This window comes from Pectinophora gossypiella, chromosome 11, assembly GCF_024362695.1.
Source record: "Pectinophora gossypiella chromosome 11, ilPecGoss1.1, whole genome shotgun sequence".
Taxonomy (NCBI): Eukaryota; Metazoa; Arthropoda; class Insecta; order Lepidoptera; family Gelechiidae; genus Pectinophora; species Pectinophora gossypiella.
Genome location: NC_065414.1, coordinates 3,943,486 through 3,965,520, shown reverse-complemented (window position 1 = coordinate 3,965,520; position 22,035 = coordinate 3,943,486). Strand labels below are relative to the sequence as shown.

The 22,035-nt window shown below is 38.3% G+C and overlaps 1 protein-coding gene across 2 annotated transcripts in view; it reads right to left on the bottom strand.

Annotated features, from left to right (window-relative positions):
• Window positions 1-362: 362 nt before the first annotated feature.
• LOC126370652 (furin-like protease 2) overlaps window positions 363-22,035 on the bottom strand; it is a 39,774-nt gene continuing 18,101 nt past the window's right edge. The window contains exons 1-11 of one of the 2 annotated variants that reach the window (XM_050015612.1): window positions 14,999-15,099; window positions 14,251-14,382; window positions 10,160-10,294; window positions 9,357-9,664; window positions 7,520-9,286; window positions 7,320-7,435; window positions 7,093-7,210; window positions 6,468-7,022; window positions 6,201-6,301; window positions 4,271-4,449; window positions 363-3,028 (exon numbers count right to left, since the gene is read on the bottom strand). In XM_050015612.1, coding sequence (XP_049871569.1) covers window positions 2,873-3,028; window positions 4,271-4,449; window positions 6,201-6,301; window positions 6,468-7,022; window positions 7,093-7,210; window positions 7,320-7,435; window positions 7,520-9,286; window positions 9,357-9,664; window positions 10,160-10,294; window positions 14,251-14,382; window positions 14,999-15,079 — 3,648 coding nt within the window. In that variant the 5' untranslated portion in view covers window positions 15,080-15,099 and the 3' untranslated portion in view covers window positions 363-2,872. Of the gene's footprint in view, window positions 3,029-4,270; window positions 4,450-6,200; window positions 6,302-6,467; window positions 7,023-7,092; window positions 7,211-7,319; window positions 7,436-7,519; window positions 9,287-9,356; window positions 9,665-10,159; window positions 10,295-14,250; window positions 14,383-14,998; window positions 15,100-22,035 lie in introns of those variants that run through there. The other variant, XM_050015613.1, reaches the window with a different exon arrangement.

Here is a 22,035-nt window from a genome sequence, read left to right as displayed (position 1 = left end):
TTAGAGCATGTTGTCCACTTTTAAGTGGCGAGGCGCTTAGTTTGTTTAATATGTATTAACTGCAAACTGTAACCATGTATCAGTGTACTTGCTGTTGGTTGACTAAATAAATAAATAGAAAATTAGTCTTTTTAGGTAGTGTTACGTTCTCACTACGCTAAGTAGCCCTTAAGGGGTAAACAGGGAGCAGAAAGATTAAAGAAAACAACATCAGCCCGTCATAAAAACCATCAATGTATTTACAACGTTATTTACATATTTACACACACAAATAAGTGTAGGTACACGGTATAATTGAATAGTACTATTTACACAATTGTAGAATTGAATTCACTATGAAAGATCAACATAATGGCATTTATAAAGTAAATATACATCGAGATATGTCAACACTAAAATCTATAATTGAGGAAACATGTAACACATTGTGGAATAACATTTATAGTTAAAAATTAGCTTTTGGTCGAAAAACCTGTTCGCCTACAAATAGATAATTAATAAAATCAGACAAATAAGGATAATCACATTTGGAATACCAGGCTCATCAAACCTGGTGTCAGGGTTACTATTGAGCCGCCAAAGGCCTGTGATATGACTCATGTAACGACTACATACTAACCTCAGTAAGTAGTAACCAGGACCAACGGCTTAACGTGCCAAAAAAGTGAAATTAAAGAAAAAACGCTTTCTGTCTCAAGTGGAAAGAAATCATTTTAGAATCACAGTCGAAAATAATAGGACCAAAACAAATTATATAAAAAAATACTTTACAAAGTTCTTTCATTGTAATAGTGGAAAATTGTGTAAGTACACAAACTATAAGTACGAAATGTAAACAATACACGTTATTTCGGTTTTAATATTTAAAATAAAAAACATAACATAATAAGACTTAATAACCGTGGAGCGCAATTTTGTTTCGTTCGAAACAATGATTTAAAACTCACAAGGTATCATATTTTCCACAATTTGCAACCACAAAGGCAATATAAAAGCTTTTTGTTACCGTTTATATGCTCCTCATTTTGACAAAAAATATTTTTAGCTCAAACAAGTTTTACCACCAAAAAATTCCATCATAAATAGACAGCAACAACCAAACGAAATGAGTTTGGGTCCCATAAAAACCATTTTACACTGGTCCGATAATACATTTATCTAGTATACTTAACAAAAAGTAATTAAAAATATTATTTGGGACGTATTTACTTTTTCTTGAACTAATATTTTGTGAGTATGGATACAAAAAGACAAGGAAAATATTTTAATTATTTCTTTACTTACGTGTCAAAACCAGCAATTAGTTTTATTTTCCTTAAAATTTCATTTCATTTTCTTTTTTAATTACGCCATCTTTCATTTCTATGCTATGTAATCTTTTTCTTTGAAAATAGAGATTGTGAAGAATATATTTTTATTTTTAATAATACATTATTTTTAAACAAAACACTTTTTGTAACACCAATAAAAGTCTAAAAAGTATACGAAGAAAACGGTAAGTAATTTCATTACTTGCATAATATATTTCGTGGATAAATTAAATTGAAATGGCCACATACAATTAATACGTTATTTTATCGGTATATAGTAATACGAGTATTTACAACATTAATTGTTTATTCAATCCTCTACGTATCAGTCTGCAGCATATATTCTACCTATATCAGTGGTTCCCAAAGATACATTATCCTTGAGTCATCTCAACCTTTAAAAACATGTTCAGGGGGGTTAAAATGGCCACATCGAAGCAATTCATCTAAGAAAGCAATATTGCTATTTAACATTTGTTTGCATTGTGCACTTACTTTTATATGCGCAAATGTCAAATTGCAATATTGGTTACTTAGATGAATTGCTTCGATGTGGCCATTTTAACCCCCCTGTACTCACTTGAACTTTTATATACTTTCAAGAAATATAATTCCGCTATCGCGTCATACTCACATTGCATCTTTTACGATCAGTAACTTAGTAAGTTTCTAGAGGTAAATATTACATTCTTCTCCTTCTATCGTGTGGGTTGTGAGACGGATTACCAACCCCATCAACCCTAGTGTCAGGGTTATGAGTGAGCCACCAAAGGCCTGACATGACTCATGTAACGACTACTTACTTACATCAGTAAGTAGTAATTGGGACCAACGGCATAACGTGCCTTCCGAAGCACGTATCATCTTACTTTCTGACAATCAGGTGGTCAGCCTGTAATGTCCTAACTAAACTATGGATCACAAGGTGATTTCTGTGATATGTCCCCATCGGGATTCGAACCCGGGACCTCCGGATCATGAGCCTATCGCTCAACTGCTGTACCACAGAATATTATATTGATAATTCAATTTTGAGTCGGGACCGTATACTTTGAGAATCACTGACCTATGTCATAGATTACCTCTCTATAGAAAGTACAAATATTTTTTATCGTACCAGTTGTGTCAACAGTAGGTATTTCCACATTCTAAGAAGTACTGAATGTCATTCAGCATTATCATATAATTGTACCTTTTAGTTTTTAAGTTGTTTGGAACAATAAATATATTTTATTTATTTATTTTATTCTGTTTTCTCTTCCTAAAATAAAAAAAAACCTTACAACTATATCCCAATTGGGGTAGTCATAGGTACACTCATAACAAGATGAACTAAGTACCCACACGTCACCAAGTTTTCAGATGGTGAGCCAAATGTGTTAGTCAAAAGTGCACTTAAGATAAATTAAATTAATAACTCATTGGTGCAAGGCAGGTACCGAGGTTCGAAACGGCGCTCCCCGATTGAGAAGTAAGCCGATATACCACATGTCTACAGTGACTTGTTAATAGAATGTCTACAGAGAGGTAATTTACGATTTACATTGTTATACATAAGGTTGCTATGTTGGTTCCTCCAGTTGACTCACACCTTGCTCCTTCACCTTCAGAATAGTCGTCGGTGATGTCAGGGGAAGTAAGTCTTCATCAACACTAGTCAGTTGAGAGTACTCAGTCTTCGGATACAGATGTCGATGCTTTCCTTTCCTCATCTTCAACTGAAAGAAGGATTTAATTAAATCTCTCAGATGTAAAGGAACTTTCCTGTTCGTTGGACGGTTAACAAGCACGGAGTGTTTATATTAAGAGAGATGCCGCGGGAGCATAGTTGGTGGGACCGAAATATGCACAAAATGAAATGTTTTACTCAGGCAACCATCGATACAACTTTCCACGTCATTCATTGCTTATTTGGTATGGCGCAACCACAACTACCGCTTGTGATACTCCGCAATGAGCGGCGGGTAAATCGATGCAGCCAGAATTGTCTTGGTGCGGACGCTTCACACGACGACGTGAGTTAATAGTCGAAATGCAGACTCGTGTAATTTTGTACTAAAGGCATATCTCCATCGTTTCTATGCTCTGTGGTTAATAGTGTCTGAGTTACGTAAAGGTATGTAATATACCTAAGTTTATACTGGAGTTTGCCTTTGAAAATGTTCTTAAGGTACATTTTATACGTTTTCAGATCTCTTTACATTATAAATGAATGTAACAAAGGGTATATGCTTTTTATAAAAACGTGGGCTATTCATAATTGCGTTAAACACATTTCGTGTTTCAAGTGGGTTTTCACTATTTTATTCTGTTTCTGTTAGCGCAAATTCTAAAACTTTACACACTCGTATTTTTTGCATTAGTGTGTGATATAATTTTAATACAAAATTCTTCAAAAGTATCACGTAACTATCTGTATTTGAGCCTCCAGTCGTCCAGATAACCTAACAATGGCGTTTCGATTTCAAAATTACGTTACACCGTGAGGCTATAATATACCTAACCTCGTAATACTTATTAACAAGTAAGAAATAGGTAGGTACACCGTTTTTTGACGTGTCTTATTGGAGATTTGCCGCGAATGGCATTAACTACTTGGCCAGACAAATGGGGAGCGCTGAGGGCTCACCCGGTAAGGTAGGAGCATAATAAGACGCCTTATATAATCTATTTGTCTCTAAGTTCTGGTCGGAGTACAATGAACTCTTAAATAAATATACAAATCGACCGAAGCCAACTTGGACCGACTTTTAAATAGGCATTCTAAAAATGTTAAAAATAATTACAACTTCGAAAGAAACTTCTATTTCCCAAACAGATTTAAAGCTCCCTTTTCCGTATCAATCGAAAACTTCACCAATACGAATTTATCACCGTCAACTTCTAGCAAATCCCTTCTTTACCCTTTTCCCTAAGGCCGAGGATTCTTACCCTACCGGATAAAACAAAAAAGGTATTACCATTAAAACAATCACGATAGCGAGCATCACAAGAAGCGTGGAGGCTGCCGTCACCAATATATTACGGTCCAGAATATTGGTTTCTGTGTGGTCGTCAACAAAAAATGATGGTTTTATATGAGTGCGAATGTTCTCCGCAATGCGACGTTTGCCCGCCGAAGAACCGTTTAGGCATCCCCCTGTAAGAAATTCACAATTTAGTGTTTGAGAACCAAATTGCAAAGTTTTATCTTCAAGCCCTATTGTACTGAATTCATCTTTCTTTGAAAGGAATTAAAACATTTTTATAACGGTCGTAGTACTTTTTATATAAATGTGTCAAATCAATCATTTCGTAGTTACTAGTAACAGCTAATGATTGCAATCATTAGTCAAAAATGTAACTATTTATCAAGTTTGTTTCTAGATCAGGTGGAAATATACTTCTAAAAATACGTACACGTAAGTCTAGGTAGGTACTTTAGAACCCTATCGTATTAACATATTTGATATTTAGTGAGATTTTGTTTCAATCTGTCAAAAGAATTTCAAGTGACACGGTTCTGAAGTACATATATATTTTCTTATGTGATTGTACTAAGTTAGTGTCGATTATATCGGCCACGCACGTCCAATCGAGACGCGAAGGTCACGTCGCCAGCGACGTCGCCAAGCAACTTATATTGCCAGAAGTAAATGCCAAAGCGTCGCCAAGTGAGTTACCTGCCGTATTTAATATAAATAATTTAGCGACAGTCAATGGCGACATAGCCATGGCGTCTGGTGAGTTATTACATATATTTAGCCATACAACAATGCGTATATAAACATACATAAACGACCTATAAATGTCCCACTGCTGGACACAAGCTTGCCCTCAATCAACTGAAGGGGGTATACAGCATATTTTATAGTGAATATTTTAAAAGATAACCACAAAGGACGCAATAAGTTTCCTTTTCATTTTACTGGGCTCCATTGAAGAGACTTAATAACTTAAGATAACGCCGAAGAAATTTTAGACGCGACGAAATTAAATGTTGCGTCTGACGAAGCGGTAAATACGTGGGTAAAGGTACGATGAAAATGTATGATGTCAGTGAAGTGCCATACTCTGTGGCTATATATGGCTTGGATAATTACAATACTTATAATGAAAATCGTACCTATTTATTCTGACAAACATTATAATTTGTTTTACTCGACTGCAGCGAAGCTTTTGCTTTGTTTTAAGAAGAAATAGGCGTGGTCGAATGCCAAGCAAAGATTTGTCCTGCTGTCTCCTAAACATCATTATTCGGAAGAATTTTAGAGAAATATTTTCTTCTTTCATACTTTTTCCATAGTCGGGTTTGAGTTTTTAAAATAACTGATACTTTTTGACTATAATAACAGTACAATTTCTATAGTTCTAGACTATACTGTAATGGAGACTATTGATTTTTATAATTTACGTACACAATTATTATTAATAAGTAACATTTGTAAGTTTGTTGTAAGGAAATAATATTTTGTACTACCGAACCGATTTGGAAAATCGTTTCACTAATAGAAAGCCATGTTATTTCTGGGTCACATAGACTATAGAAAAAATATAAAAAATTTGACACTCGGCGTAATGGATACATTAGACTGCACTTTTTCATTTTCATAAGAAAATAAAAAGCAAAAATCGGCACACAATATTCATCGAAAAATCATAAGTTCGAATCCAGCACACCTATGACTTTTCTAAATAGTTTTTCGAATTCATGTTTGGATCATAAATGATTATCTTGTGCTCAGCGTTGAAGGAAAACATCGTGAGGAAACCGGGGTTGGTTTTTCCTTCGTGAGTTGGAAGGTCAGACAGACAGTGGCTTCTGTAAAAAACTGGACCTGTCAAATCTTCAGGTTAGGTAAGCGGACCCTGTTAAAACGGGATACCGCTAGGAATATGATGATAACTTACCTACGTCCTTATCACAATGACAACAATCAGTCGTCTGATTAAAATTTTGGTAAACTGACACCATACTCTCCGTACAGCAAGGCAAGCATTTGTGATTCACCCTGCAACACCACAAAAAATTAGCCTCCAAAATAAATCAAGATATTCTTATCATGTTTTCAACCATTCTTACGCTTCCTAACCAAGATCTTTTGAGGCAGTGGTTTTGAGATGAATAAGATTAAAGTAAATTAGTTTCCTTTGAGTTGAATTAATGATGTTGCTTACCTATCTAAACGGAGTGGATGAGCGCAAGTTACACAACTCGTTGGGCCGGGGCCTGAACACGATCTGCAGGAGTCGTGACATGGGCGACACGTCCTTGTTCGAGGCTCATAGTATTGGGAGCTCAAGCATTCCACACATAGACCTCCTTCTAACGAGAAGTGTGGTGGACAGGACGTGCACCTCTGCGGTCCTGCTCCATGGCAGTCTTGGCAATAATGATGGCAGCGCCGACAACTCTCCTGCCAGGGGAAGAAGTTTTGCGGACATTCAGGCCTGCACTCCCCCGCCGCCAACCGCCATTCAGGAGGACAAGAGGCGCACTGGTCTCGTCTAGGACCAGTACAAGTCTCACATGACAAGTAGCACTTGGAACAAGTTCCTTCATCCGGGTAATATCCTGGCGCGCAAGTCGCTCGACACGTTCCAGATTGCAACCTTAAGGCACCAGCACAAGACGTACAGTTCAATCTAGATACACAACTCGAGCAGGTGTGCGGACATTTGGAACACCTCCCCGCTGTTTGGTAATACCCCTGTCCACATTCTGCGACGCATCTGAAACCAAAAATTTCGTCAGTATTTTTCCTCAAGCGCGAGATAAGAACATCTAATAAAGTGTCCTTACCTCGAACCCTGCAATAACAAAGGGCTCGAACAAGATAAACAGTCCCACTCGTTTGACCCGCTACACTTTTCGCAAGTCGAATGACAGTTTTTGCAGCGACCTCCTTCAAAATATTCACCTGTAAAACGTAAACATGATTAGATATTCATCTATAAAACGTAAACATGATTAGATATTCAACACAAAGTTCGTTGTAAATGAATGATTGTTTGCGGAAAATAACTCACTGGTGTCGCATTTGTCGTTTCCATTTGGGAGACAATTTCCCCCTTTTGTGAGGATCCATTTCTCTTGGCATACAGAGCAAACAGCACACGTACAAATGGAACATCCGATGGGGCACCTACAATTGTAAATACAATATTCAGAAACCTTGAAAAAAAAAAGAGAAACATACGTTATCCAGTCGTAAATTGAGGAAACTTACGGTAAACATTCCCTTCTCTGCGTGTCTGCATAATACCCCGTAGGGCACTTTGATACGCAACGGCCTTTGAATGCGTAATCCCCTATTCGGCATGAAACGCACGCATTCTCGCTGGGTCCGTTGCAAGATTCGCATGTTTCATGACATGGCATACATCCAAAATCATCTTTCTGGTAAGTGCCAGGCGGACAGGCGGCTAGACACGATCCGTTATATAATACATAACTGTGGGCGCACGACGAACACATATCTGCCTTTTCTGTGCATGTATCGCAATGTTCTGCGCATGGAAAACATGCATCTGCGTCAGGATCTTCATAGTAGCCGTCGGGACATTGTTGAAGGCAAACTGCTAAGTCGATGACAAGTAGATGAGCCGGAGCACAAGTCAGGCAAGAATCCTGACCGGCACCAGCACACGTCTCACAGGATTCGTGACATGGCCAACACACTCCGCCTTGATTCACAAAACTCCTAGGCGGACATCTGGATACACAAGAATTGTCGAGACGATAGTGCTTACAAGCGACACATTGAGTTGGACCTTTCCCGTAGCAACCCTGCGAATCACATTCCGGATCGCATAACCTTTGAACCTGTTTGTCGTTGGCATCCGCTAAAACATTTTTCCGCTGCGCTGAAGGAATATTTTTGGGGTAACTACGCTTATCTGAAATACCAAGTTCGATTTCATTGAGGAATTGTGAATATTCAGATGCGTCGTAAACATCGTTCACATGGTACGTTTTATCTTGTTGGTATACGCTATGTGAATTAAAATGACTCTTATTGCTGCTCCGTAGCTGAATGGGATTTGTGGCAGTGCCATAAAATATTAACTGCCATTTCTTCAAAATCCCCGGTTGAGTCACATGATTGTTACCCGCGTTTATGATTTGAAGGTTCCATCGACCCTCGGCGTTTTCGCCCCAAAAATGGACGCTTAAAAACGGCCAGTCGTCAAAGTTGGAACTCGTCGCGTCATGTGTTCTCTCAAATAAAAGGGTGGACGTCGTACCCATCGGTGACGTAAGCAGTATCCGTAAATTTCCTCGCGGGAAAAAGCTGAGTGAAATCTTACATTGAACATGTTCCAAAAACCTGACCTCGTTCATTGTTCCGCTACAGCCATTCACGTCCATATGCACTGATATCGTGTAGCCGAAAGAAGTCTCTATATTCTTGTCTTCGTTAATTTCTTGTGACTTACAAATATGTTGCGGTGGCGCGCTCGTCCACTGTTCGGCTAATGTGATCATTTGAGCGGCATCCATTAGGCCGTACCCGAATTTGTGACTCACTTTCCTTTTTACACCGTTCACAATCCAACCCTCCTCTTTTTCCAAGGGTTGCGTCCTTGACGTCATTACAATTAGGTGTTGCATATCCCTCCATGTGAGTAAGGGGTTAGCTTCTAATGCAAGAGCACATATACCTGCGGCCAAAGGAGCGGAGGCTGATGTGCCAGTGTGATCAACTGTACACAAATGGTCAGGCCTTAATTGCACATCCATATCTACCGTAGCTACACTCTTATCTCTGCCTGGAGTTCCAGAACTATACGTAGACGCTAATGTAGAAGAGCACTCTTCCAAGTACCATGGCTTATAGCCTCCTTGAGTAGCACTCGATATAGAAATAGTGAATATACTATTGGCATACCCGTCGCAATTGCAGGAATCCGTATGCCTTCCGCCGTTACCCGACGCCCATATAAAAATAGAACCTTTCCCTGCCCTTCCGTTAGTTACTCCATTTATAAAAGCCCTGAAACAAAACGTTTTTAATGAGCTTCCCTCTAGCCACGAGTTCTTAATCACATGCAATTAGATAATACCTTCTAGCTAAGGGGCCGGGGCCGTCGACGGTTTTCCCGTCATCCTCGGGTCCCCACGACGCACTGTAGATGTCTATGTGATGGGTGTTAAATCCGAGTGCTTGTGCTTCCACTGCGTCGTTAACAAGGCCGTCGAGCATTCTGACGCCTCCAATGCTGGCATTGTACGCGATGCCAACACCGCAATATCGATTGTAGGCGACCGCGGCGACCTCTCCAGCGCACCGGGTGCCATGTTTATTGTCCCCATTGTCCTGCGGCGTGGGGTCCGTGTCGTTCCCGTTTATGTCCGTCGAAGCGGCCGGGTCCTAGAATATTGCGGATCTAATTCAACTTAACTCACTCGTAACCTTCACAATGGAACTTTTGAAAGCAAGAGGAGGGTAAATGGTTACGGAATTGGAACTTTTAATTATAAAAATGTCAACTAGATTTTTGTGTTTGTGACAGACAGAAAAAAATCTAAATATATAAAAAGAGAAACTGACTGACTGACATATCAACGCACAGCCTAAACGGCTAAACGTAGGCACTTGAAATTTGGATAGGACGTAGCTTAGGGACCGCAGAGGTGTACTAAGAAAGGAAGTCCCGAAATTCCCACGGGAATGGGAATTAGCGGGAAAATTCTTTTATATGAAAAATATCTCTCTTTTAGAACACGCCACGCGGACGAAGTCGCGGGCAAAAGCTAGTTAAGCTATAAATTATTTCCTTTACATTTAATTTTTGGAACTTTGAATTAAGAAAATAAAATCAAATTTATTAAATAATTAATGCTGAAAATAGCAAAAGTATATTACGTAATTCTGCTTGAGATCTGGATGATTAGGTTGTATTCCATCGTCTAATATTGTGATGACTACTCCCTTTCCCGTGTATCCCTTCCTCCAGGCATACCCTACATTCATATCTAGACCATCTGCTGCTCCACCATTCTGAAAAGAAAGAGGCCATTGTACTTTTCTATATTTTTATTTCAATATATTTACACAATAGCCCAGTTGGTAGAACGCTTGCCTCTCACTCTGAGTTCGCAGGTTCGAATCCATCACAGGCCTAAAACAATGATTGTCGAATTTGTTTTCTAATTCATGTTTGGATCATAAATTATTATCACGTGCTCAGTGGTGAAGGAAAATAACTAAAACTAAAATTAGGCCTAAGCTACTGTTAAATATAGGTTTTATGAAGTCTTCGATGGAGAGTGAAAGAAGCGAAACTGGTCAAAATCAAATCAAATATACTTACTTTATTGCATAGAATTAATTTCAACAATCAGACATAACACATCACAAATACAGTACAATTTAGGCAGCTCAAACATTTACGAACAACTTGGAGTGGTGTGTCAGAATTGTAAGTGGAATTCCGTGGTCTCTCTCTGCCTACCCCAACGAGAAATAGGCGTGATCTTATGTACGTATAATGATGTACATAGTGAAAACCGTGTAAGCGCTTATCAATAAAACCACGGAATACACAAGCTTAGACAAATAATAAATAAGTCAACGGTGCAACCCCGGTACTGGGATTTAAACGGTTCTCTATTTTTACGCATATTTTTTTATGTAATAATTTACCATGGCATAATATTACTTGTACTATTATTAGTTACGCATAGTATTAATTTGTCATAACTTTTTATGCATAATTTTGAAACTCATAACTACCATAAGCATAATAATTAATCACAATAATGACATATAAGTATTATAAGCATAAAAACTATACTCCGAATAAGAAAAGTTTTGGCACAACTTTGAACATTTCCGAAACTTAATTTTTCCTTGGCTGCATTTGGTTCATGATTGTGACTTTTTATATTTTTTGACTCTATTTCATGCTGTTGGTGATCATTCAGTATACTTTTCGTGTGTAAGATAAACATGCTGGCAGCGTAGGGGTGGCCCAAGGGCCACCCTCGCCGCACCCTAACCTACTACTGTTATGGCTTGTAAAAATTATGACAAAACACTATTATTCTAAAAAAGAATTATGGATACCTATTTATATGCGAATCATATTTATACCAACAAATATTAGTCCAAAAATAAGTTATACCTAACAAACCAGTATTCTTAGATGTTATTATGGGAAAGTACTATTATGCTTAAAAACGTTATGCGAAAAGGATTATGATAATTAAAATTATGACAAAACCATTTATGCATTTTAAGAGAATCCCGATTTGAACCGGCGCTCATAGACGTAAGTTCGCTTATATTATTTGTTCTAATCACGCTTTCATACACTGACCCAAATATGGTACGAACTTTTTTCTAAATTAACCTCTTCAAGGGCAAAGACCATGGGCCATTGATGGTTCATAATAGATAGTATGACACCTTAGAATCGGAACGTCATTAAACATTCTGTCCTTGAAAGTGTTAATATCTCTTCCATACAAAATTACAAAGTCTTAGTCATGACTCTATTTCGTTTCGCAATTCCGCACGTTTCGAGCCACTCTATTCTCATTCTGTACATTTTATGGTGGCATTTCAAACTTTTCATGGCCGCACGTACATTTCCAAATGAACATTCGAGTTTGACGGATCCGAGTCGTAAAAACTATAAGTCATTAAGACAGATGTACATTATTCACGAGAATTGAATTATCTTGGTGGTGTAACTGTAAAGCTCACACTGAGTCGGGAAAGCGTTACAAGTAAGCGGGATTTTAGTTGCGGTTTCATACAAAATCCCGTGGCCTGAGCCCTGAGTCGCTTGTCCCGTTTTCCGGTTATGTGTGCATCAAGCGTACGGCTGTTAGCGACGATTCTAATTTTAAAATTATTAATGCTATTTATAGGTCCAGTTTTCACTAACACAGTTGCACTACCATTATAGACAGCGACACCACATTGGTCTAACAGACAGCTCAGTGAAGTATGTTTACTTAGATCGTCTTGCGACGGATGTAAGTACGTCTGACATCAATTGAGATAATTATAGTCCTGAGCTTATGTTATGTTACGTTTATATCGTGGCCAGATCTTCGAATCGATCATTTCATGATGTGCTCAAACATTTCATAAAATAACCACATCATGATGTAGTTTGGCCAAATCAATGAACACGAAACTTTTAACGATATGAGCAGCTAAATGCAGGATTACTTCATGATATAGCAATCATATCGTAAAATCAGTAATATTATCCACTGGTAGTGGAGCTGGTGTCGATTATATTTAAAACTTGATTGATATTATAATTGATGAATCAATGAAATTGTACAATTTTCCATATCGAATAGGTAAATAATTTTGAACCTAAGAAATTAATCGACTATTCGCATTTTTATTACACCACATAGTATGGACACCGCCTACATTAACGATATGGCCAAACGTTGATTGAAATGTCATTAAATGTTGACGATTCAACGGTATGGTCAACTAAAGTTAGCTATTTCATGAAATATGATCATTTCATGAAATGGTCAAACACGTCATGAAATAATTCTACGATCTGGAATATACAGGATGGGAGCCCTCAGTGCTTCCCATTTGTCTGGCCAATATGATATTTTTTTTGGCGTGACTTATTGTAAAGTTATTAACTACTTGGCCGGAACCTTCGAATTATTGTGGCCCCTTCCACAAGAAACCGCATGGCAACTGATAACTCGAGAAGTCGCAAAGTCGTGAAATAATTTGTGTCAATAAACGCGCCCTAATCCTATGGCTGACATTTTGTAGGAGTAGTAGGACTTTCAAAAAGTTTTGAATTACTTAGCATAGAATTGAATCATCATCATCATCATCAGCCCATTAACGTCCCCACTGCTGGGGCACGGGCCTTCCCTATGGATGGATAGGGAGATCGGGCCCCAGTGCGGATTGGTGGTTATTAACGACTGCTAATGCAGCCGGGACCAACGGCTTAACGTGCCTTCCGAAGCACGGAGGAGCTCGAGATGAAAACTTTCTTTTTTGTGGTCACCCATCCTATGACCGGCCTCTGCGAAAGTTGATTTACTTCAACAATCGCAGACCGAGCGCGTTTACCGCTGCGCCACCGAGCTCCTCAGAATTAAATATAAATGTTTATTATAAAAACTACTTAAAATGTAGGCTACCATTGCTTGAGATGGTACTCCAAGGTTTAACGCCAATGTAACTAGGTAAAGGTAAATTAAATATACATACATACACATAATACACACATAAGATCACGCCTATTTCCTGGTGGGGTAGGCAGAGACCAGAGAATTCCACTTACTACGATCCTGACACACAACTTTCGCATCATCCACTCTCTTCAAAGACTTCATGCATGGTCGCCGGTTTAGAGTAGTCTTGACCTGACCTTTCTTCAAAACATCCTGGATCTGATCTTGGTATGTACGGTCACGAGTACTAATATGTATACACTCTGAAACCATGTCACATTCACTTTATTGATAGTGCGACAGGGTTCTAAAGTGGGTACATGATATTGCTCATGACTGTACACCTAGGCCTTCCTCTTCTAACTTACATATTATGCATCATAAATCTTTTTCGTAAAGTCTACTTTCATCAATAGGCTAGTTTCCAACTAGTCAAATCAACTACTTTTTACTACACGTCAAGACACGAAATTACTATGGAATTTGTTTAAAAACGCACACTGTCGAACTTTTCGTTTTTTTTTATGAAAATTAAAAAATAAGTTAAATAGAAAAAAGCAAATGTTTATCGTCAGTTTCAGATCTGTTTTTATTTAGTAATCAAAATTTCATAATTTTATCTTGAAACTGGTACACGACCCAACTCTCTCTACATGTCCGAACTATCAGAGCATCCCTTTCAAAATTCAAATGAAATCTGGGGGCACGGCAGTGTCCCCGCCAAGACGAGAAAAGCGAAGTGCAAAGGCAGGCACTACCTACCTTTTTATAACTTACCAAATACCACTGTTCTTTGAACAATGGGTCAGGGAAGGAGGGCGTACTGGTCTGCCGCATGACATGTCTCGGCCGCCACTGGTGGTCCCTCTTCGTCCTCCGAAGCTCCCGCTGTTGCATCACCCATCTTACCTGAACAAAAAAAATATATGACTGAAGTTTTGACTACATAAATAAAATATGTTTTGACTATGATTAAAGAAAACACATTCAAATGTGATTTTTGTTAACACCTCAGAATAGGATTCTTATTATATGCACCCGCCCAAACGCACAAAAAGAAAGGTAAATCAAAAAAAAATCTGACTCGGACGGGACTTGAACCCGCAGCTCTTGTCAAGCCGGGACGAGCATGTTAACCATTACACCACCGGGTCCTCCTCCTGTCCATGCGAAGTTCTTTCGATCTATCTAGAATATCATCAGTCTTATTTTTTTGTAATTGTTTTGTAAAAATTTGATATGATGTTATTGTCTTGTTTTTTATGTGTGTCAGGATCGAAGCAAATGGAATTCTATAGTCTCTGCTTACCCCGGTGGGAAATAGGCGTGAGTTTATGTATGTATGTATGTTTTTATGTGGCGCCCTTTTATAATAAACTATTTATATTGTACTCCATTCTATTCTATTTCTATAATATTGAGAACTAATTACTTTGACCGATAAGTCGATAGTTACATGTAGATTTCAACTTATCGTAAAGATTTAAAGTTGCCGTGCCCCAACGGGGCGTCACAATGTACCTACCATTTCCTGTATACCACCTATGTAAAACTGTGACTTGCAATAAATGATTACGATTATGATTATGATGACAGCCTGAGTCATTTTTTTTCCATTTAATTTTCTCTTTGTAAGCTACTTTTTATTATACTTAGGTTAAAATACGTGGTCTCGATTATTATCCGAATTGAAATTAATTGAAAGACGAAGGCGAGAATACGCGGCATGCGACAATGTAAAATCAGTCGTGAAATGTAAATAAATAATAATTGTAACTGTCAAATCCCGTTACTTGATTACTTGAGCTCAATGCACACAAAGGCGATACGTACTAGGAAAAAAACTCTCGGGCAGAACCACAGTATTATAATACTATTTTAATTTTTTTTTTAATGTGATGTAAGTGCAATAAAGAGTTTTTGTATTGTATTGTATTGCACAGTGAGTGACTCCGCGCTGCGTGATCGATATAAATACACTCGAACATTATAAAATTTATTTTTTAAAGTCGATCTTTTTTCCCGCTCACGATTAAATCTCTTCGTATCTCTTATCTATAAATCTCTTATCGTATAAACTCCAAACACTGTTGTGTATGAAATTATCATAGCATTAAATACTATATTGTTTGTCAAATAAAATCTTAGAAAATAGATTGTATTCAGCAATACAGCTTTTTGACGTAACGGGTAAATAGCAAATATCTATATTTATCGTATAAACTCAAAACACTTTAGAGTTTTTATGTATTCTATTACTTTGGACTAATAGGAGATAAAGAAGAAGTCAGATTAACGTTCACGCACTGCACATTTATTAGATTCTTTAACAATTGAAATAATTATAATTAACAGGCTACTGACGCGAGTGGAGGGAGCGCGGTATGGGAAACAACTGGTTGGCGCCGTTGCGCCCGCACAGAATTGCTGACTCCGATTTTAGGAATAATACACTGTGTGTCCCTACATCATTCCCCCTCCATCTCCAAAATTTTCATAAAAAAATTTTTAGATTCTAACATTTAAAAATCAATTACTGAACCCTAATTTCTCTGAAATTCAATGCGCGCAGCAACGTAGTGCCCCAGCGCCTATCGCTAGCTGCAACTTGACACCTGCGATCAGCGCGTCCGCCTATCGCACGTATACAAGCGCATGCTACCTAACTATTATAACACGATGCAATTTACAATATTTATGTAGGTTAACTATCCCTGTCGTGAACCTTAAAAAAAATATACTTAATTACTAAATTTACTTACTATTTGTATTATATATTAATAGATATTAATAGAGGGACACTCGTACATTGAATACAACCATCACTAAAATGTGGGAACTCGCTCCGAAACAGGGTGCGCTGTCGCTGCTACCGCTAGGGCGCCCCTTTCCATTGACGAAACCATGTCCTTGACTATGGCAGACCTGGCCTGCTGACCACAACGCCTGCATCCTTTGGACATTAACACTAAACCCACGATGACAATAATACAAATTAGAAAAACACTAAGCAGTTCCACCTTCTTCTCCATAGTCGCGGTGGCGTTGGCGTCGTTAGCTCCGACTTGAGCTATAACGACTTCCTCATTTTTACTTTCCGGATTACCCATAATAGAAATAATACTCATCTGTTTAGCAAGAGCGACCAGATGCTGCAGTGTCCGTCTATTAAATTAACACAATTTTTTTTTTTTTAACTACTTAAATACTAACTTTTTTGTTCACTTTAAAATTATTTTAAACACTAGATTATTTTGTGCAATTTTTGCTTAACATAAGAAAATTCCGACTTGACGTAGATGCTTTTTATGCTCCTCTTCGTCATCGACCTTACACGTGTTAGATGCGTCCGTCATTAATGCTAACGTAGCGTCTGCACCCGGGTAGGCCAACCTAACGGCTTGGCTAAGGCTCCGCTTACATTCGTCGAATGCCTTCTCGGCATCCTGAGTCCACACAATGGGGGTCTTATCTTTCTTCTTTGCCCCGTGTAGGTATGAATTAAGTAACGCCTGACTTCTAACTGCGCCCGGAATGTGTGGGCGATAAAAATTAATCATACCTAGAAAACGTCTCAACTCCTCGATCGTTCTTGGTTTTGGAAAATTTTGTATCGCAGCAACTTTGTCATCTAAAGGCTTAATTCCTTCAGTGGATACTTCGTGCCCTAAAAACTCTATTTTCTGTTGACCAAAGGCACATTTGGACACATTAATCGTTATACCATACTCATTCAATCTTCCTAAGACTTGACGTATCACAAAATATAGTTTTTCCTGTATGCGGTACAACTATTTTCTTCATAACAACGTGACTGCCAAACTCATTACGTTTCAAATATTCATCGTTCTTCTGAGCTTCTGCTAACTGTGCTGTGTTGGACTACATACTGTTTCTATGCGCGATAAAGCATCCGCAACAATGTTGTCATTACCATTTATGTGACGTATGTCGGTAGTAAATTCGCTTATTACTGTCAAATATCTGGTACGCCTTGGCGTTTCTTTCTCCGGATTAATTTTCGAAAATGCGAAAGACAACGGTTTGTGATCAGAATAAACTGTAACCTGACGCCCTTCAATCATGTTTCTAAAATGTTTAATACACATGTAAATAGCCAATAATTCTCTGTCATAGGTTGAATATTTCTGTTGCGCGTCGGTTAACTTCTTGGAATAATAACCCAACGGCTTCCAGTGACCGTTGCGCTGTTGTTGCAAAACTCCTCCAATACATGTGTTAATTCCGCATGTACAAACCAGGCTCGTGGCTGATCAGTCCAAAAGTTTGCGATCCGATTAGATATCGAAATTACTGCTAAAGGTTCCACTGGTGGTGGTGGTGGTGTATTACCCGGCATCTTTCACTGTCACTATTATCACTTAAAAAAAAACACAAATTAACCTTTTAAGGCGACTAAAATCGCGTGTGCGCTCCCCCGCTAGCCTGTAGCCACGCGGCAAATAGGCCCGCGCCGCGTGGCGAGTTGTTTCCTGATTCAGCAGATTTAAAAATGTTCAAATTCACTCTAGGGGTCACCAGTTTAGTGTTTTTATGTATTCTATTACTTTGGACTAATAGGAGATAAAGAAGAAGTCAGATTAACGTTCACGCACTGCACATTTATTAGATTCTTTAACAATTGAAATAATTATAATTAACAGGCTACTGACGCGAGTGGAGGGAGCGCGGTATGGGAAACAACTGGTTGGCGCCGTTGCGCCCGCACAGAATTGCTGACTCCGATTTTAGGAATAATACACTGTGTGTCCCTACATCACTAATGTGTATGAAATTACTATAGCATTATACATTTTATTGTTTATCAAATAAGAGTTTTGAAAAATGACTGTATTCACAAATACAGTTTTCTGACTTAACGGGTAAATAGCAAACAGCTGTATCTTTCGTATAAACTCAAAACACTGTGTATGAAATTACCACAGCATTAAACACTATATTGTTTGTCACATATGAGCTTTGAAAAAAAACGCTATTCAGCAATCTTCTTTTTCTATCGTGTGGGTTGTGAGGTGAATTACCAACCTCATCAACCCTGGTGTCATTATTGAGCCGCCAAAGGCCCCTGACATGGCTCGTGTAACGACTACTTACTTACATCAGTAAGTAGTAACCGGGACCAACGGCTTAACGTGCCTTCCGAAGCACGGATCATCTTACTTTTTGGACAATCAGGTGCTCAGCCTGTAATGTCATAACCAAACTAGGGATCACAAAGTGATTTTTCGTGATATGTCCCCATCGGAATTCGAACCCGAGACCTTCGGATCGTGAGCCCAACGCTCAACCACTGGACCACGGAGGCGGTTTCAGCAATACAGTTTTTTGACTTAACGTGTAAGTAGCAATCATATCTAATGTATATTATGTATACATTGAGCATTCAAACACCACAACAACAGCAGGCGCCACCGGATTTTCACACAATTACGAGCCTCACAAAAATAAAAGAGAACCATATTATAATCTATTGTATTGTAAAATAGTTTTATGGAACCTTTCAGTCCATTCAATATGAAAGCGGACAGGTATTGAGGTTAGAAATATTTCATTGCAATACGAATAGTTATTGCTATGAAATATTTTAACTATTCATTTGACTTGGTGTTATAAATCATATTGCTGCAGTGTATTATTTCCATGACATTACATACTGTCCCACGTTATAGCGAAATGAAGTAAAAACAGACTAACGTGATAGAAACTATCGATTTCTGCCAACAGATGTCGCTACTGTTGAGTGTTCTTAAATTTAACAGTTCCCCACACTATTTGAGTAAACAATTTGGGTTATATTTTTACACTATGACCCTTTGCGCAGCGTTTAACTGCAAAATCCTTAAAGATTGGGAAAAAGAAAACTTAGAAAAACGACCACAAAGTAATTTTTGTGATATGTCCCCACTGGGCATCGAACCAGGGACCTCCGGATCGCGACCCCAACGCTCAACCACTGGACCACGGAGGTGGTCCATTCGCTCATGACTATATCCCAATTGGGGTAGTCAGACGTACATCCATCGCAAGATGAACTAAGTACCCACGCCTCACCGAGGTTTCTGTTAGACCAACGTGAGGTGGTGAGCCATACGCCGTCTATACGTATAGACGGTGTATAATTTTCGAGTGAACACTGTATTTAAGATAAATTAATAACTAATGATGACTAACGATTGATGAATGTGGCCGCCTATTGTACTTATGTTTTTATTTATTTAATATACTTTATTGCACTTAACAACTAGTTACATCACAAACAAGAAATGGACGTTTACAAGGGTGGACTTATCTCTAAGAGAGATCTCTTCCAGCCAACCCAGAGGTAGTATTAGAGTAACTGCGGAAGAATAAGAAGAGGTGCAGAGGTGGTGGTTTATTCGTATGTTTATGTCCTTTGTATATGTCGTTGTGCAATAAAGTATTATTGATTGATTGATTGAATGTGGAGGAAGAAAGAGAAGTATGTTAGGATCGAAGCAAATGGAATTCCATAGTCTCTGCTTACTACGGTGGGAAATAGGCGTGAGTTTATGTATGTATGTAACAACTAATGACCGGGGTCTGAACCGAAGCTCCCCAATTAAGCAAGCCGGGACAGTACCACAGTATGCGCCTGGAAATGCGAGTAATCGGAATTGTAAATTACGATTATTGAATTTTACACAATAATAATAATAATCGTAATTTACAATTCCGATTAGGTTCACGGAACACGAGTCAATTATTCAAAGCAACATCGCAAACCGGGGCAGATAACTTTTCAGATTACCCCGATGAATAATTCGTTAAGAAAACGATGTTAAATCAGTCCAATCCTCTTATTGCGTCGATACGGTTCGCCTTTTAAAAGTATTGGAAAAAAAATAAGTTTAAGAATTAAAATCTATGACACATGTAAATAGGTATATTTCTTTGAAATCACTTCTCTACTAAGTGTGAAAACATTTCTTGTCACACCAGGTAAGTATATTGTGAAAACCATTAAGTGATCCCCTCCAGCACGGAGAAGTATCTATCACTTAGTATGAGGGGTAACTTGCCACTGTATGTTTCATCCCCTTTTTAGTTTTAAGTCTACCATTTCGTATGTGTTCAAATTTTAATATTAAGAAGTTTATGTAACGACTTAAATCTAAATAAAGATTTTATCTATCTATCTATCTATCATAATTATTTATTTAGTATATACAAAACTGATTAAAGAAATAAATATATTATATTTAGGTAATCCTACAGCCTTCTGTGGTCTAGTGGTTAGAGCGTCCGGATCATCTGGGGGCCCGGGTTCGATTCCCGATGGGGACATTGTCGAAATCACTTTGTGAGACTGTCGTTTGTTTGGTAAGGACATTGCAGACTTGAATCACCTGATTGTGCGAAAAAGTAAGATGATTCCGTGCTGCAGAGGGCACTATAAGACTTTTGGTCCCTCTACCAACTCACAGAGGATCTGCGTGGTGAAGTATAGGTTCTCATATCCCCTCCGGTTCATTGAGAGGAGGCCTGTGCCTAGAATTGGGACGTATACAGGTTATTTATATTTCAAATTAAACATATAATTATTCCTGATTTCGAAGGGTCAAGGGACTTTCAAGATAAACAAGTTTTGATAGACAAGTACCAATTCCAACTGTGAGTTGAAATCCGATTCAAACTAATTAAAAGATAAACATTGGCTGGTAACAAACTTAGAGCGACTTCTTCACTGCGCAGTATTTGAATAGTTATTGAGATATATTAGTTTTCCTCTTGAATGCCGTGAGTTGCTTGCCGTGTTAAATATCAATAGTTTCGAATATCAGTAGGTATCGAAAGTTTAGTCGAAGAGACCGTAGCAACTTAAGTTTTGTTGAAGGTAGATTGGGGTTTGATTTTGGGATCATATAACATACACACATACATAAACTCACGCCTATTTCTCACCGAGATAAGAAGAGACTTTGGAATTCCGTTTACTTCGATCCTGACACACTTCTCTTGCTTCCTCCATATTCATCAATCGTTTAATACACGCACGCCGGTTCAGAGTAGATCGTACTGAACCTTTTCTAAGGACATCTAAAATTTGGTCAATGTCCTTCGAGGTCTTCCTCTGCCAGCCCATCATATAACATGAACATTTAATAAATAGAAAATGTATATGGTGTTAGTGACATCGTAACGAATACTGAGGGCGATGATTCCGACCATAATTCTGAGTTGATATCAAGTGCAATTTTCCGTGTAAATGTATAAAATGTATGCAGTACTTAATTGGCGTCGTCGTCGTAGTGTGAAAACCAGGTAAGCGCCTTTATAAAAAATCATACTATGTTTTTCGTCAACGAAACGTTCTTTCTTTTAATAAATTTCATTCCGGATAGAAATTGAGACTACAATTGTTTACCTGAATCATCATCATCAGCCCATTAACGTCCCCACTGCTGGGGCACGGGCCTTCCCTATGGATGGATAGGGAGATCGGGCCTTAAACCATCACGCGGGCCCAGTGCGGATTGATGGTTATTAACGACTGCTAATGCAGCCAGGACCAACGGCTTA